This window comes from Mauremys reevesii, linkage group 11 (assembly GCF_016161935.1).
Source record: "Mauremys reevesii isolate NIE-2019 linkage group 11, ASM1616193v1, whole genome shotgun sequence".
Lineage (NCBI taxonomy): Eukaryota > Metazoa > Chordata > Testudines > Geoemydidae > Mauremys > Mauremys reevesii.
The window spans coordinates 5,542,230-5,557,543 of NC_052633.1; the positions used below are offsets into that span (position 1 = coordinate 5,542,230).

General features: G+C 59.1%; 1 protein-coding gene across 3 annotated transcripts in view; it reads left to right on the top strand.

The window, feature by feature from the left end:
* Positions 1-15,314, top strand: part of COL18A1 (collagen type XVIII alpha 1 chain) — a 269,164-nt gene that overhangs the window by 214,099 nt on the left and 39,751 nt on the right. For all 3 annotated transcript variants that reach the window (XM_039494504.1, XM_039494503.1, XM_039494502.1), the window contains 12 exons: positions 137-352; positions 1,202-1,228; positions 2,142-2,204; positions 2,340-2,426; positions 6,657-6,710; positions 6,898-7,056; positions 7,777-7,839; positions 9,081-9,125; positions 12,154-12,294; positions 13,534-13,605; positions 14,084-14,110; positions 15,084-15,128. In XM_039494504.1, coding sequence (XP_039350438.1) covers positions 137-352; positions 1,202-1,228; positions 2,142-2,204; positions 2,340-2,426; positions 6,657-6,710; positions 6,898-7,056; positions 7,777-7,839; positions 9,081-9,125; positions 12,154-12,294; positions 13,534-13,605; positions 14,084-14,110; positions 15,084-15,128 — 999 coding nt within the window. The remainder of the gene's footprint in view (positions 1-136; positions 353-1,201; positions 1,229-2,141; positions 2,205-2,339; positions 2,427-6,656; positions 6,711-6,897; positions 7,057-7,776; positions 7,840-9,080; positions 9,126-12,153; positions 12,295-13,533; positions 13,606-14,083; positions 14,111-15,083; positions 15,129-15,314) is intronic.

Genomic DNA, 15,314 nt, shown 5'->3' on the forward strand with positions numbered 1-15,314 from the left:
CTCTGCGAGGCCAAATCCTGGCATTTCCAGGGCAGAGCGAGGGAGCAGGAAACCCTGGGGATCCCGGCCGCAGGCAGTGCCCAGGCCAGGCTGGGGAGCGCAACTGGCGGCTCATGGTTTCCCTTTTCATCCCCAGGGAAGTGCAGGATTTGGGTATCCCGGCTCTAAGGGGCAGAAAGGGGAACCAGGTGCCCAGGGATCTCCCGGCCCCGCTGGCCCACCTGGGCCCCCTGGCTCTACGGTGCAGCGCCTGGACGGCTCTGTGGTGGAGCAGGTCGCCGGGCCTCCAGGACCAAGAGGTCCCCCAGGGCCGCCCGGGGAAGGCGGCCTCCCTGGCAAGGATGGCGAGCCCGTGAGTAAACCCTCAACCCAAGCAGGCTGGGGGCTGCTGGGCTCTGTCTGGGATGAGGGGCAGCAAGTCCCAGGAGATGCCAGCGGAGTGCTATCGGGACCCTGCGATGCTGGCTGCAGAGAGCTCCCTCTGTCCAGCTCCTCGCCGGCCCTCCCCACACACCCTGTCCCTTTGCATCCTGGCTACGGGCTGGGTCCTGCTGCATTGCATCTGTCCCCTACTGCCCCCAGGCTCTGCTGCCCGGGACCCTGCCTTCCCCGCGCTGCCACCTGCTCTGTCCGTCACTCTGTCCCCATCTCCTCTCCCGCTCCACTGGTCCCACCTGACTGAGATTAGACTCCCCTTTCTCCTTACCACTCCGTGCCCACCGGCTGCCCCCTGCCTCTGCCCGTCTCCTTGCTGCCCTTTCTTGCCTCCCTCACTGCTCCAGGCCTGCACTTCCCACCACCCCCATTTCCGGCGTGCCACCTGCCAGAGCTGTTGGGGCCAGCACAGGCCCAGCCACCCTTGGCTGTTTGATCCTGGAGCTGGGGGTGATCTCGGGGTGCTCATCCTCCCTCCCAGATGTGCCGTGGGGAGAAGAGGGGCTTCGGCACGTTCTGAACTGGAGGGGGCTGCCGAGCCGGAGCAAAGTGCGGCAGTAGCCACAGACGCCCGGCAGAGTAGGCCAATGCCCTGGCTGGTGCTGCTGAAATCCTACCAAAGCCCCCAGGGTGCTGGGTGCGGGAGAATGGGGAGTACTCCGAGGAGCCGGGGGCAACGCAGCCGGCGAATGCATCCCCCAGGGCGCGGCTGGGTGGTGAATATCTGTCTGTCTCGTTAACACCTCTCCGTCTCTGTTGACTCTAGGGTGATCCTGGTGAAGATGGAAAACCTGTAAGTGTCACCATTCGCTTCCCCCGCGTGCTGCCAGTGTGCTGGTGTCAGTGTGTGCCACGTGCAGACTGGGATTGGCTGAATCATTGCCATATAGTGCATGCTTCCTCGTGCTCCCTGCCAATGCACAATCCCTCTCACACGCTCCAGAACACGTCCAGCACCCCCGGCAGCATGCTTAGCAACAGGCCTAGCAGGGTGTTAAAGGAACACTGCTTAGAATGCACCTGCGGCGTATTCACAGGAGTGTCATGTGTGAGACATGGGGGGTCATTGTCCCGCTCTGCTTGGCACTGGCAAGGCCTCAGCTGAAGTCCTGGGTCCAGGTCTGGGTGCCACGCGTCAGGAAAGCTGTGGGCAGATTGGAGAGAGACCAGAGCACAGCAACAAAAATGAGAAAAGGGTTGGGAAACCTGACCTGTGAGGAAAGCTTAAAGACCTGGGCATGTTCAGTCTTGAGAAGAGAAGACAGAGCGGGGACCTGAGAACAGACTTCAAATACATTAAGGGCTGTTACAAAAAGGATGGTGGTCAATGGTTCTCCATGGCCACTGAAGGTAGAACCAGAAGGAATGGGCTCAGTCTGCAAGGGCGATAGAGCTAGAAAGCTTTTCCTAGTATCTAACCGAGGGGTAGCTAAGCTCTGGAACAGGCTTCCAAGGGGGACTGTGGAATCCCCACTACTGGAGGTTTTGAAGAACAGGCTGGGCAAACACCTGCATGGGATGATCTAGGAGATTGCCTTGGCCTTGCCTCAGCTCAGGGGGCTGGACTAGATGGCCTCTCGAGGTCCCTTCCAGCCCCGCGTTGCTCTGTGTCTGTCTTGTGACAGAGAGCTGCCCCCAGGGAGCCCCGGGGGTGCAGTAGGCCCTTGGCTCTGGCTCCCCATCGGTCTCTTTGTTTCCCTTTTCAGGGTGACGTTGGGCCCCAGGGATTCCCTGGAACTCCCGGAGAGCCTGGCCTCAAGGGGCAGAAGGTGAGTTCGTGGCACACGGGCTGAGTGGCAGCATGGAGGGAGGGTCTAACTGGTTCTCTCTGGCCCCAGGCATGACATCTCTGGAACCGCCCTGTTTTGTTTGGCTAAGCTCTGTCGTCTCTTCCGTGTGTTTAGGGTGAGCCCGGAGTCGGCGCAAGAGGCCCCCCTGGACTGCCCGGACCGCCCGGGACACCAGGTCTCTCTTCCAAACAGGACAAGCTGGTACGTTCCTGGGGGCCTGTGGATGGCACAGACCTGGCATGTGGACCTGGTGCTGAGGGGCACAGAGATCCTGGCTCCTGCCATGGCACTGAGCAGCTGGCAGAGCTGGTACTTGCTGCGAAGTTAGTACGGCAGTAAAACGGATATGCCGGGTGCTCACAGCTAGAGCTGGCCAGACGTATCCCTATGCAACGCTTTCTTGTTAGGAAATGCCGATCCCACGAAATCAAACCTTCCACCAGAACTTACCAGTTTCATCAGTTTTCAGTGAAAAGTTATGAGTTTATTCCTTTCAATAAGATCAAAATCTTTTGTTTCAATCTTAGATAATAGAAACATTTTGCCTATTCTGTCATGTCATTGTCTAATAGGTCCTGTCATTTATTTTATTTTTATACTATTTTGTTATACCCATTGCAAGAGGAAATTACCAGTTAGAATACCGGTTACAATAAGAGCGGAGTAAACAAAGGATCGTTTACCAAACCAATTACCACCAATTGGGATACCAGTTCCAAAACCAATCACCAATTTACAAAATAAAAGTCTATAATATTGTCATTTGTAATATAATATAAAAGTCAAAATGTTTTGACTATTGTCATGTCACGTCATATTATATCATATGACAGTCAAAATGTTTCCCTTTTATAATATATTACAAATGATTCTGCACTCTAGCAGAAAAGTTGTATAAATAACGTTGAATTGAAACATTTTGATTAAATGTCATTTCAGCTTTTCCTAAATGAAATTTTTGAATTATGTTCCATGAGAGATTTTGAAATGTCAGTTCTTCACTCTGATTTGGAACTGAAAGAAAACTGAAATTTTGGAATCAGAATCTTGGATTCTGCTATGTGCTCAGTACTGCCGGAGAAAGCAGGCTGGGTCCCATAGACAGATGCTGCGCTCAGTACTGCTGGAGAAAGCAGGCTGGGTCCCATAGACAGATGCTGCGCTCCGCGCTGCTGGAGAAAGCAGGCTGGGTCCCATAGACAGATGCTGCGCTCCGCGCTGCTGGAGAAAGCAGGCTGGGTCCCATAGACAGATGCTGCGCTCCGCACTGCTGGAGAAAGCAGGCCGGTTCCTGTAGACAGATGCTGCGCTCCGCGCTGCTGGAGAAAGCAGGCTGGGTCCCATAGACAGATGCTGCGCTCCGCGCTGCTGGAGAAAGCAGGCTGGGTCCCATAGACAGATGCTGCGCTCCGCGCTGCTGGAGAAAGCAGGCTGGGTCCCGTAGACAGATGCTGCGCTCCGCGCTGCTGGAGAAAGCAGGCTGGGTCCCGTAGACAGATGCTGCGCTCCGCGCTGCTGGAGAAAGCAGGTTGGGTCCCATAGACAGATGCTGCGCTCCGCGCTGCTGGAGAAAGCAGGCCGGTTCCCGTAGACAGATGCTGCGCTCCGTGCTGCTGGAGAAAGCAGGCCGGTTCCCGTAGACAGATGCTGCGCTCCGCACTGCTGGAGAAAGCAGGCTGGGTCCCATAGACAGATGTTGCGCTCCGCGCTGCTGGAGAAAGCAGGTTGGGTCCCGTAGACAGATGCTGCGCTCCGCGCTGCTGGAGAAAGCAGGCTGGGTCCCATAGACAGATGCTGCGCTCCGCGCTGCTGGAGAAAGCAGGCTGGGTCCCATAGACAGATGCTGCGCTCCGCGCTGCTGGAGAAAGCAGGCTGGGTCCCTGTAGACAGATGCTGGGCTCCGCGCTGCCGGAGAAAGCAGGCCGGTTCCTGTAGACAGATGCTGAGCTCTGCGCTGCTGGAGAAAGCAGGCTGGGTCCCGTAGACAGATGCTGCGCTCCGCGCTGCTGGAGAAAGCAGGCTGGGTCCCGTAGACAGATGCTGCGCTCCGCGCTGCTGGAGAAAGCAGGCTGGGTCCCATAGACAGATGCTGCGCTCCGCGCTGCTGGAGAAAGCAGGCTGGGTCCCATAGACAGATGCTGCGCTCCGCGCTGCCGGGGAAAGCAGGTTGGGTCCCATAGACAGATGCTGCGCTCCGCGCTGCTGGAAAAAGCAGGCTGGGTCCCATAGACAGATGCTGCGCTCCGCGCTGCCGGGGAAAGCAGGCTGGGTCCCATAGACAGATGCTGCGCTCCGCGCTGCCGGAGAAAGCAGGCTGGGTCCCATAGACAGATGCTGCGCTCCGCGCTGCCGGGGAAAGCAGGCTGGGTCCCATAGACAGATGCTGCGCTCCGCGCTGCTGGAGAAAGCAGGCTGGGTCCCATAGACAGATGCTGCGCTCCGCGCTGCTGGAGAAAGCAGGTTGGGTCCCATAGACAGATGCTGCGCTCCGCGCTGCTGGAGAAAGCAGGCTGGGTCCTGTAGACAGATGCTGCGCTCCGCGCTGCTGGAGAAAGCAGGTTGGGTCCCGTAGACAGATGCTGCGCTCCGCGCTGCTGGAGAAAGCAGGCTGGGTCCCATAGACAGATGCTGTGCTCCGCGCTGCTGGAGAAAGCAGGCTGGGTCCCATAGACAGATGCTGCGCTCCGCACTGCTGGAGAAAGCAGGCTGGGTCCCATAGACAGATGCTGCGCTCCGCGCTGCTGGAGAAAGCAGGCTGGGTCCCATAGACAGATGCTGCGCTCCGCGTTGCTGGAGAAAGCAGGCTGGGTCCCGTAGACAGATGCTGCGCTCCGCGCTGCTGGAGAAAGCAGGCTGGGTCCCATAGACAGATGCTGCGCTCCGCGCTGCTGGAGAAAGCAGGCTGGGTCCCATAGACAGATGCTGCGCTCCGCGCTGCTGGAGAAAGCAGGCTGGGTCCCATAGACAGATGCTGCGCTCCGCGCTGCTGGAGAAAGCAGGCTGGGTCCCATAGACAGATGCTGAGCTCTGCGCTGCTGGAGAAAGCAGGCTGGGTCCCATAGACAGATGCTGAGCTCTGCGCTGCTGGAGAAAGCAGGCTGGGTCCCATAGACAGATGCTGCGCTCCGCGCTGCTGGAGAAAGCAGGCTGGGTCCCATAGACAGATGCTGCGCTCCGCGCTGCTGGAGAAAGCAGGCTGGGTCCCTTAGACAGATGCTGCGCTCCGCGCTGCTGGAGAAAGCAGGCTGGGTCCCGTAGACAGATGCTGCGCTCCGCGCTGCTGGAGAAAGCAGGCCGGTTCCTGTAGACAGATGCTGCGCTCCGCGCTGCCGGAGAAAGCAGGCTGGGTCCCTGTAGACAGATGCTGCGCTCCGCGCTGCTGGAGAAAGCAGGTTGGGTCCCATAGACAGATGCTGCGCTCCGCACTGCTGGAGAAAGCAGGCTGGGTCCCATAGACAGATGCTGCGCTCCGCGCTGCTGGAGAAAGCAGGCTGGGTCCCATAGACAGATGCTGCGCTCCGCGCTGCCGGAGAAAGCAGGCCGGTTCCTGTAGACAGATGCTGCGCTCCGCACTGCTGGAGAAAGCAGGCCGGTTCCTGTAGACAGATGCTGCACTCTGCACTGCCAGAGAAAGCAGGCCGGTTCCTGTAGACAGATGCTGCGCTCCGCGCTGCTGGAGAAAGCAGGCCGGTTCCTGTAGACAGATGCTGCGCTCCGCACTGCTGGAGAAAGCAGGCCGGTTCCTGTAGACAGATGCTGCGCTCCGCACTGCTGGAGAAAGCAGGCCGGTTCCTGTAGACAGATGCTGCACTCTGCACTGCCAGAGAAAGCAGGCCGGTTCCTGTAGACAGATGCTGCGCTCCGCGCTGCTGGAGAAAGCAGGTTGGGTCCCATAGACAGATGCTGCGCTCCGCGCTGCTGGAGAAAGCAGGCCGGTTCCTGTAGACAGAGGCTGTGCAATCAGTGCTGCTGAAAAAGGCAGGCCAGGCCCCGTAGACAGAGCCTGCAGCAGGGCTCAGTGCTCCACACCATTTCTGTGGGGGATATGGCCCCCATGCAGAGGCCAGCCCAAGGTCTGGGCATCTCCTCAGTCCCGCTCAGGCTTTACTGTGAGTGGGTTCCTGCAGCGCCTGAGCCTCGTGCTGGGCGTCTGCCTGTGGGGAGTGCCTGTCCTCTGTAGTCAGACTGCCCTGCTTTCTGTGGCTGGGAAACTGCTCTTCCCCACGTCCAGCCTGACTCCCTGGGCCTCTCTGGAGGCGCTTTCTGCCAGCTCGGGAGCAGGGGCCTGGCTGGGGGAGAGGTCCAGGCCATTGAACCTTTCGCTCCCCAGCCCCACAGAAGCAGGCCGACTCCCCGCTGGCAATGCGTGCTGGCTCCCCTGCTCCATGGAAACAAGGGAGTCACGTCTGTGCCCGTGTGCTTCTTTTCCAGACGTTCATCGACATGGAAGGCTCTGGGTTTGGAGGCGATCTGGAAAGCTTCCGGGTGAGTGGTGAAGTGCAGGGAAGGGGGCTGCTTCGGCTGTGTCTTCCAGGCTTCATTTGCTGAGCCCTGGTGTTGGGCAGCATTCTGCGGCTGCCATGGCAAGGGGCAGCCGGCATCTGGAGGTGGCCATGCAGGCGCGGGAGAACGTCTGCCCACGTGCCGTCAAACATCCTTTACTCTTTTTCAGGGCCCCCGAGGTCCACCAGGACCCCCCGGGCCTCCTGGGGTGCCCGGCCTGCCAGGAGAGCCAGGAAGATTTGGGATGAACAGCACTGAGCTGCCAGGACCCCCCGGCCTGCCCGGCCTGCCAGGCAGAGATGGTGTCCCCGGAGCCCAAGGCCCACCAGTAAGTGTGGAGGGAGGCGTGTGCTGGGAATGGCCACATGTTCCAGGGTTGTCCTGGTGTTTGCCGGTGTTAAGGGCAGGGCCCCAACATTTCCCATGGCAGGGTCAGCGCCAGGGCCTTTGGGACTTGCTCTGGCTGGAGGTGCTGGAGCATGGGGGGTGCATCTCATCGGAATTCGGGATGGACGGGCTCGGGGGAGATAGAGTGGATGGAGACACCCGGAGAAATGTGTCAGCTCTAGGAATTGGTGACAGGCTGGGGTGTGGCTGGTGAGGAGCCCGGTGGGGGTGACGGCCCATCCCCAGGCTGGGGTGTGGCTGGTGAGGAGCCCGGTGGGGGTGACGGCCCATCCCTGGGCTGGGGTGTGGCTGGTGAGGAGCCCGGTGGGGGTGACGGCCCATCCCCAGCTGGGGTGTGGCTGGTGAGGAGCCCGGTGGGGGTGACGGCCCATCCCCAGCTGGGGTGTGGCTGGTGAGGAGCCCGGTGGGGGTGACGGCCCATCCCCGGGCTGGAGCCTGGCTGGTGAGGAGCCCGGTGGGGGTGACGGCCTGTCCCCGGGCTGGAGCGTGGCTGGTGAGGAGCCTAGCAGGGTGGCCGTGTACTACTGAGGGCAGCTGGGCCTTTTCCTCTGACACGTAAAGAGTTAATGCAATAAACCAGCATGAAAATGCCAGTTCTGAAATGTTTCCTCCAACTGAGATTAACTCTCTAACTTTGCAGGGTCCTCCGGGTCCTCCAGGAAAAAGTGGGTTGGCCGGCCAGCCTGGGCTTCGAGGAGAACGGGTACGTGGCCTGGGCTAGAACCACGCAGTCTTCGCAGTAACTTGCTGGCTAGGGGTAGGCGAGAGCCTGGGGGTAGCTCTGTCCTGCCTGGAGTCAGAACAAGGACCCCTTTGCCTTGGGCAGTGAAAAGTATGGGATATATCACAGCTGCGCCTGGGGGCAGGCCAGTGCATGCAGTCTGGGAGCCGACCGCTGCTGTGCCGGCTTGCTCTGAGTTTGTGCAGCACCTAGCACAAAGGGATCCAGGGCCATGCCTGGGCTTCTAGGCGCTAGAATAGTACACATCATACAGCGTCAGAAGAAATCCCAGTTCAGGAGCAAGCCTGGCCCAAAGCAGGGGTCGGTGGCAAAGTGCTGGAGGAACTTGCATGCCGCTGGTGTGCTGAGCGAATGGAGTGGGCAGGACAGGAGGCACGGCAGGAAATGCAGCTGGCAGGGGGTGGAAAATAAAGCAGCCCCAGTTCAGTTGGCATCTGCCCTGCCCAGGACGCCCGCAGCTGATGGCGGCCTGGTGCTAGCCGCTGACTCGAGCTGACATTGGTCCCCGCAGGCTGCGTCCCTGCCCACGGAGTGCAAACCTGCAGCTGTTATGCCACCTTAGCCCAGACCCCCGTTTCCAAGCGGGGTGCAGCAGGGTACCCCAGCACACAGTCACGGCTGATTCGGGACTATGGACGGTGCCTCTGCTCCCAGCGTCCCCGCGTGGACAGAGTGTGGGATATGCAGCCGCTGCGTGGAGCAGGTGCGAGGCTGTTGTGCGAGCCTTCTGCAGTCCTTCACGCCATGCCACATCTTCACTGTCCTGGCTGGAGTCTGTGCACTCGCCACCCACCCGGCAGGATCCTTTGTGCTCCACACACGCTGTGTACCGGGGAGCCAGCACCCCCAGAAATCAGGGACCACACCTGGGTTAACTGTGGTAGCTTTCTTGGTGGGGGAAGCTGTTCTGGTCGCTCTTGCGGCTGTCCTGGGTACCCAGGATCAGATCTTGTGCCGGGCTATGGTAGCTCTGCTGGCGGAAGCGTACCCAGACTTGTAGCTAAGGCCGTGTGAGGTAATACTGTATCCCCAGCTGTGCGTCAAGAAAGGATTCCTAAGTAGTGTGTGAACAGGTAACCACCACGACTTCCAGGTTACACAGTCCCCCCAGCTGTCCTAGTGTGCCACTGGACCGGACAGCTCTGCCCTGGCCTGCCGCACTCTGTCTGACGAGTCACTCTTCCTTCCCTTCTTGTTCCCAGGGGGACCCAGGAGACCTAGGCCTCCCCGGAGCTCCTGGACCCAAGGTACAGTAACCTCCCGTCCCCCGGAATTGTTGTCTGGCTCTGAGATTACACTACCCTCTGCCCCGTGTAGTGCAGGTGACTCGGAAACCAGCACCCAGATTCCACTGGGGATCTATCTGCTCTCGTTCAGTTGCAGGCTGCACCCAGCCAGGGTGGGTGGAAGGGAGATCTCGTGGCAGGTGTCACAGGCAGGCCTGTGACATGTGGCTAAGTTCAGGAAGAGACGGGGGAAACGTGACATGTCTCCTGAGTGGTGGCCGGCAGCACTGCCTGGGACTGGAGATCTTGTTGCCAGCTCTGTCACTGAATCAGTTTGTGATGCTAACCAGGTTTCAATAGTAGATAGGATGCCCCGTTAGAAATAGAAATCCAGAATCAAATCCAGGGGTTGACCCACATAAGAAGAGGTGTGCTGGCCAGCTAACTTACAGCAATTGCCATTCCTGAAACAACCATTCCCAGGTCGACTAGCAGTGCACAGAGGTATTTGAATTGGGAATGAATACAGTGGATCGGTATCCACATTTAGGCCATTTACCCATGGCCAATTCGGTGGCTCCTTCAGTCTCCTGATTACCCGCTGTGGGTCCCGTTCCCTGCATGTTCCCCTCTGCCCGCCACTGGTGTTACGTTCTGTCCCTCCTCTTTCCTCTGTCCCGCTCTCCAGAGCACACGTATAACTGATGATGATCATGTCTGTTACCTTCCCATCCCTGTTGCTGGGCCGGGTGAGGGCAGCACGTGCCTGGAAGCACACAGGTTCCTCCTGAGGGTCTGTGGGCATCAACCACAAAACCACTCAAGCCCTTCTGGCTGAGCACCGGGGTATGGAAGCTCTGGGCCAAGCCAGTGATTCCCCAAATCCCTGGCGCATGCACTGGGTCCATTGTGACTCAGTCACAGCAGTGAGACACAGAGGCTTCACGTTAAACGTGGGCCTGAGTGCGAGAAAGAATCGGGACCTAGATCTTTAGTTCTCCAGGACGTGTCACCAGCTGTTGGGAGCGGGTGAGATGCATCGCTCTGCCCAGGGTGGGCACGAGGCCTGGGCTCCAGTCACATGGACGCTCGACTGGGGGGTAATGGGAAGGCACAGGGGGAGCACATGGATCCATTGTACTAAACCTAAGCTGCTAGGGCCAACGCCCAGCTGGTGCACATTGGCATCAAGCCGTGAAGTTGACAGAGCTCCACTGATTTACACCAGTGAGGGCAGGAGCTGGCTCCTGGGTTTCAGCTCGTTGCTAGGTCCCGTGTGGAAGCTGGTGCTGACGTAACAGAAGATAGGAATACGAACTTCTGAGCTCATTTCCCAGCAAAGGGTTGTTTTGGAACGCCGTGGGGCTGTAACGTCTGCTCTGCCACCGGTGCTCATAGGAAATGATTTCTTTTCTCTTGTCACTCTTCTCTCTGTCTCCATTCACTCTTTTCCCATCTAATCAGAGCAACCTGCCTCCTATCCCTTCCTACCTGCTAGAGCTGCTTTCTTACAACTCTACATCCCCACCTGTGGGAGAGCCCAGGTTCGAGGTAAAGGCTCCGTGCACGCATGCTGACGGCATGGCTTAGACAGGTGCATGTGTCTCAGAGCTCTCGCTGTCAAAAATAAGAGAATCCTGTGGGCGAAAGTCCCTTCAATCCAGTTGCTCTGTGTGGTTCTGCATGTCAGGTTATCAGTGGCAAATCTGCAGTCTTTGAGCTTGTGTTTGTAGGAGGCTGTTGCCAAAGGTTGAGTCCAATGCATCCAAACTCTGCCCAGCCATGTGGGGTCTGGCCGCCTGCCTCACGCCAGGGCCGAGTGATCACGTGTTAGCAATTATGGAATTATATTTTTTATGCTACAAAATTGGTTGGAATTTTTTCCCATGCGATAAGTGGAAATGCCATGTGTCATTGAACATAAAGAGCCTCTGGATTTAAAGAAGTCTGGTGGCAGCACAGGAACACAAACTAGTGAAAGACTGAGGCAAAGCAAGGCCGAGAAGCATCCATCCCCTGGGTTAATGGCAGGCCTCTCTAGTGTATGGTTTATAGGTACTCAGAAAGGCACTTGTTCGGTGCAAGCAGGACAGCGTGTGAAATGCTGACCTTTTCATTGTTGTTGTCTGAGGAGTTGTTAATATGTGGATAACGTAGTTCACAATTTCTGTTGAATATTGCTCCTTCCGTACTGCATTTTCATTCTGTATTGCCCACCGTCTGCGTGAGCCTGAGCAGTCTGATAGTGAGAGATGTCATGCAAAGTCAAACTTCTGAGTGGCTCTGTCTGACTGGTGAGGAAAGCGTGCAGTGGGCTGGGCGAAGCCGGGGGCGTGCCTCTGAGCTCCCAGGACATACACAATTGTACTAGGAGACACAGTGCAGGGTCTTTTTTTTAAAAAAAGAGAGATCTGCACATGTAACTTGCAGAGGGATGCTAGCCATTCCCGTGCTTCCTTGTACGTGTGTGGAGAGGTGCCTCAACTCAGTTCATTGCCTTTCCAGCCTGGCAGGCTTCCGAGCAGCATTTCCTAAGGAGAAATGAGGTTGGTAGTTTCACATACACACCCCAGAGGACGTTTCCCACATTGCAGAGAGCACTGGCCTGGCGATACGGGGGTGGGTCCGGCAGTCTCTGCTCAGGAGAGACCGGGTGCTGCAGGGCAGGGGAAGGGCGCCCCCGCAGAGCAGTGAGGACGCAGAACCTGGCACTAACTACAGGGGTGAGTTTCTCACCTCCCTGAAAGGTGCCTGTGTTTCTAATCAAGTCTGCCAGCCTAGGTGGTTCTGGGCCTGGCTCGGGAGTGCTGGTGACTGACATGGGTCTCGGGTCGCTTGTTTCGTTTGTCTGAATTGCTGCTCGGTCTTGGCTTGTGCTGTGCTTCCGGCTGCGGGGGGAGGGGGAGGGAACGCTCCCCTCGGCTCCGAGCTGTTAGATCCCATTGCTCTGGTGTGCCCGGGAGCTACCCTCCCCCTGCAGGCTCTGCGGCCTCAGCGCTTGGGCCGTAGCCTGGCTGTGTGACAGGGATCCTTCTGTTCCCGCTTGCAGGGCGGTAAGGGTGAGATGGGGCTGGCCGGAGCCCCAGGGGAAACCGGGCTGGCAGGGCTTCCTGGACCAATGGGACCACGAGGACCACCCGGTCCCCCAGGCCCTGCTGGACCTCCTGGGCCAGGCTACGAGGCCGGATTTGTAAGTATCAGCCATGGCTGCGACACAGATTGAAATCCTCACACTCTCTTCCTGCCATCGGTTAGTGGGCATCCTGCAGGGGGAGCACGTTACCCACACGCTCTGGGGGCCCCTCTGGGGGCGTCCTGCAGGGGGAGCACGTTACCCACACGCTCTGGGGGCGTCCTGCAGGGGGAGCACGTTATCCACACGCTCTGGGGGGCTGCACTCGGGGCGTCCTGCAGGGGGAGCACGTTATCCACACGCTCTGGGGGGCTCCACTCGGGGCATCCCGCCGGGAGCACGTTACCCACACGCTCTGGGGACGCCCCACTCGGGATATCCCGCCGGGAGCACGTTGCCCACACGCTCTGGGGGCCCCTCTGGGGGCGTCCTGCAGGGGGAGTACGTTACCCACGCGCTCTGGGAGGGCCCCACTTGGGGCATCCCGCCGGGAGCACGTTACCCACGCGCTCTGGGAGGGCCCCGCTCGGGGCATCCCACCGGGAGCACGTTACCCACACGCTCTGGGGGCCCCTCTGGGGGCGTCCTGCAGGGGGAGCACGTTACCCACGCGCTCTGGGAGGGCCCCACTCGGGACATCCCGCCGGGAGCACGTTACCCACACGCTCTGGGGGGCCGCACTTGGGGCGTCTCGTCGGGAGCACGTTGCCCATGTGCTCTGTGTGGGTCCCACAGGGGGTCCTGTGGGGAGCGTGTTGTCCACCCGCTCTGGTGCCTGCATTGGACCCACCATTGGGACCCTAATGGGATCCCAGCTCTTGCCTGTAGGACCCCCTTTCTGGGCTGACTCGTGTGTTCCCAGCCCCCTCGCTCTGACCTGCGACCCGCTAGCCAAGTGGCTTTGAGCTGGCAGGCCCTGCAGCTGTGTGGTGGGGCAGAACCCAGTGTCCCTCCAGTGCATGGGGACCTTTCCCTTCCCACTGCTCTGGGGCAGGTGTGGGGAGGGGAAGGGGGTTGTGGCTGTGCACAGTGATGGTGCTCCCCGGGCGGCTGCTGTTTTGCTGTCTGAGCTCGGAGGCCTGCGGGCCGTGCCCCGGGTACCACATCCCACAGCTGGTTGGCTCTGTGAAGAAAAGGCTAAGCTGACGGCTAGGCCCTGACACCGCTCCCATTCGCTGTTTGCCTGCTGTGGTTCTGCCTTGCAGAACAGCCTGGCTCCTGTGCCTCTGCCCTTGTTTCGGCCCCGGGTGGCAGAGTGAGCTGGGTTTGCGTCTCACCGGGTGTTTGTTACCCTAGGGAGACATGGAAGGCTCGGGGGTGCCCGTCCTTTCTGCCGTTCCTGGAGAGCGCGGACCCGAAGGGCCACGGGTAAGTCCCCCTGGCCGTCGGTTAACCCTGGCTCTCCCTTCCAGGGGATTCTTCCACCCTGCCCAGGAAACCAGGCATTGCACAGGGTGCTAAGCAAGGAAATGACCCCCCCGCCAAGTCCATGGACTTCATGCATGCAGCTCGAGCCTGTAGCTGCCCACCTGTGCCCGGCCCCCCAGCAGGCCGGCTCGCCGGGCAGCGCCCGCCCGGCCCCCCAGCAGGCCGGCTCGCCAGGCAGCGCCCGCCCGGCCCCCCAGCAGGCCGGCTCGCCGGGCAGCGCCCGCCCGGAGCCCTGGCTGGGAGTGAGTGACAACACCCCGGGGCAGCATGTGTTCCTGGGGGCTCCGCTGGTGTCTTTCTGCAGGGAAATTATTAACAAACACCAAAGTACCCAGCGGTTCAGGGGCTTCTGAGGGGGCACGCGCTCATTCGGCTCATTTGCCTGATACCATGTTGTATTTATTCACTTTTCATACAGGGGCCACCGGGACTCCCCGGACTCAAGGTCAGGAGCCATTGGGAATCTGTGTGTACCTATCTGCCCTAGCAGGACTTGAGCTGTTCAGCCCCTGCCAAGCAGTACAGTGAGATGCATCCTCTGATGAAATAGCCAGTCCCTGGGGCTGATCCAGCTCCCGTCCCTGGGGAGCGCTCTTCTCGGGGGAGTCCCCGTCCTGTGCAGAGTGGGGAACTTTCCCTGGCCCTCCTACATTCTCCACGCTGGCGTGTGTTACAGAAGATCCTTCCCTCTTCTCTAATAGGCATTGACCAGATCACATGGGAACGCCCCAGGAGCAGTACAGAAGTCAGCGGAGAGAACAGCAGGAATTAGAATATTATGCTGTTGTCTCAAAAAATCTGGGCAGTAGCCTTTCTGCGTGGCGATCCTGGCCAGCACGTGTCTGGTCCGTTTTGAGCGCTGACCGATTCGTAGTACATATTACATAGGGTATTGCTGTGCTGTTATACAGCCGAGCGCTGCCCCACAATCAGTCTGCAAGGGAGACGCATCGGGAGGAATCCTGGCCCTGCTGAAGCGAAGGGCGTTTTGCCATTAAATTCCCTGGAGCCAGGATGTCCCCGCAGGACTTTTCCGTGATATTCGTTATTCCTTTGCCTCAGAGCGAGGAGCTGTTTTTATGCAGGGACAAACCCCACCCCATCCCCAGGAGTGCTCTGAAAGCCTGGGCGGTTTCCAGAGGCACAAAGAGCAGCTAAGGGGCCGGGCTCCCGATGAGTCATTGGGAATTAGCCACCTGACTGCCCTTTGTGCCTTGAGATGGAAGGAAGGACAGCGTTGGTGAGCCATGGCATGGACACATGCAGCTTGTTGCTGTCAGTCCCATGACCCCCCTCACATGCCTGGTCCATGGGATGGTCCATGCAGCCTCTGAAACGTGCATTTCCAGCACACATTTTCCATGCTACGCGCAGGAGAGGCCCTCCTCCATACTGATTTACTGTTCTTTACCTTCCAGGGGGACGCTGGCAGCCCTGGGCTGCCTGGCTTGCCAGGACAAAAGGTAGGATCACTTCATACAATCTTCAACCCCGTTTTACGAGTTCTAGCTGAAGGGATGATGGCTCCACTCCTGCCCCGCCCAGTCCATGAGTGGACCGGGAGCCAATGCAAGCAGTGTCCAGACAGTGGGGGTGGGGGTTTTTGTGGATTCAGAGAACCTGCCTGCTGACACCTTGTCATTGTTGAG